The sequence below is a fragment of the Malurus melanocephalus genome, unplaced genomic scaffold (assembly GCF_030028575.1).
Source record: "Malurus melanocephalus ecotype Western Australia unplaced genomic scaffold, MMel_1.1 scaffold_2441, whole genome shotgun sequence".
Lineage (NCBI taxonomy): Eukaryota > Metazoa > Chordata > Aves > Passeriformes > Maluridae > Malurus > Malurus melanocephalus.
Window position 1 is genome coordinate 8,723 of NW_026625673.1, and position 1,758 is coordinate 10,480.

At 44.3% G+C, this 1,758-nt stretch overlaps 1 protein-coding gene across 1 annotated transcript in view; it reads left to right on the top strand.

The window, feature by feature from the left end:
- Window positions 1-1,704, top strand: part of NPEPPS (aminopeptidase puromycin sensitive) — a 9,449-nt gene extending 7,745 nt beyond the window's left edge. Inside the window, exons 6-8 of the mRNA XM_057388753.1 lie at window positions 1-141; window positions 1,255-1,311; window positions 1,663-1,704. Coding sequence (XP_057244736.1) covers window positions 1-141; window positions 1,255-1,311; window positions 1,663-1,704 — 240 coding nt within the window. The remainder of the gene's footprint in view (window positions 142-1,254; window positions 1,312-1,662) is intronic.
- Window positions 1,705-1,758: the final 54 nt, after the last annotated feature.

Consider the following 1,758-nt stretch of genomic DNA (forward strand, 5'->3'; position numbering starts at 1 on the left):
CACCTGGACGCTCTCCTGCGGGGTCTGGTCCTGGGCAAACTGGGCAAGGCGGGGCACCGGGCGACGCTGGAGGAGGCGCGGCGCCGATTCCGCGAGCACGTGGAGGGGAAACACGTCCTGTCCGCGGATCTGCGCAGCCCTGTGAGTGAATTCCTGAAAAAATGGGAATTCTGGGGGTGGGGAGAGGGGAGGGGGAAAATATGGGGATGGGAGAGGAAAAATGGTGAGAAAATGGAGAAAAAACCATGGGGAAATGGGGATGGGGGAGAAAAAATCACAGGAAAATGGGGATGGGGGAGGAAAAATCCTGGAAAACGGGGATAGGGGAGAAAGAATCGCGGGAAATGGGGATGGGGGAGAGAAAATCACAGGAAAATGGGGATGGGAAGGGAAAATGGTGAGAAAATGGAGAAAAAATCATGGGGAAATGGGGATGGGGGAGAGAAAATCCTGGGAAATGGAGGAGGAAAAATCTGGGGAAGCAGGGATGGGGGAGGAAAAATCACAGGGAAATGGGGATGGGAGAGGAAAAATCACGGGAAAAATGATGGTGCAAAAAACCCAAGGAAAACGGGGATGGGGGAGAAAAAATGGTGAGAAAATGGGGATGGGGGAGCCAAAAATCCTGGGAAAAATGATGGTGGAAAAGAAACCCAAGGAAAATGGGGATGGTGGAGAAAAAATCCCAGGAAAATGGGGATGGGGGAGAAAAAATTGCGGGGAAATGGAAATAGTGAGAAAAAATCATAGGAAAATGGGGATAGGGGAAAAAAAATCGCAGGAAAATGGGGAGGGGGGAGAAAAAATCGCGGGAAAAATTGATGGTGGAGCCAAAATCCCAGGAAAAGTGATGGTAGAAAAAAACCCGAGGAAAATGGGGATGGTGGAGCAAAAATCGTGGGAAAATGGAAATAGTGAGAAAAAATCCTGGGAATAATTGATGGTGGAGAAAAAAATCATGGGGAAATGGGGATAGTGGAGACAAAAATCTGGGGAAAATGGGGATGGGGGAGACAAAAATCCTGGAAAAATGGGGATGGTGGAGACAAAAATCCTGGGAAAATGGAAATGGTGGAGCCAAAACCTTTGGTTTTGTCATGCCGGTGTTTTGGAATCCATGGCTGGAATTGCCAAAACCATCCCAGAATTGAGGAGAATTCAAAGCTGGAATTCCGACTCCATCCCCACAAACCCAAAAGCTCCATTTCCCAAGGGGATTTTTTTATTTGGAATTAATTCCTGATTTTCCCCCAGGTTTATGTGACGGTGCTGAAGCACGGGGACAGCTCCACTCTGGACACCATGCTCAAGGTGGGCACCACCCCAAAATCCCAAAATTCACCCCAAAAATCCCTCTGGGATCTGATAATAATTAATTCAATTAAAAAAATCCCCCAAAAATCCCCCAAAAATCCCTCTGGGATTTGATAACAATTAATTGAATCAGCAAATTCACCCCCAAATCCCTCTGGGATTTGATAACAATTAAGGTTGGTTTCAAACACTAATGGTATTGAAGGTATTGAATGATATTTAGTATTTATGTGTGAAATTGATTTTTATTGATTTGCTCATTTAAATATTTGATGAATTTATCGATGAATTGGATTTTAGTGATTTATTAATTTTGCTAATTGCATTAATCATTATTTGCTGACTCAGCTGCACAAGCAGGCCGACATGCAGGAGGAGATTATTTATTAATTAATTAATTTAATTAATTGATTGAATGATTATTAATTAGCTGCACAAGCAGGC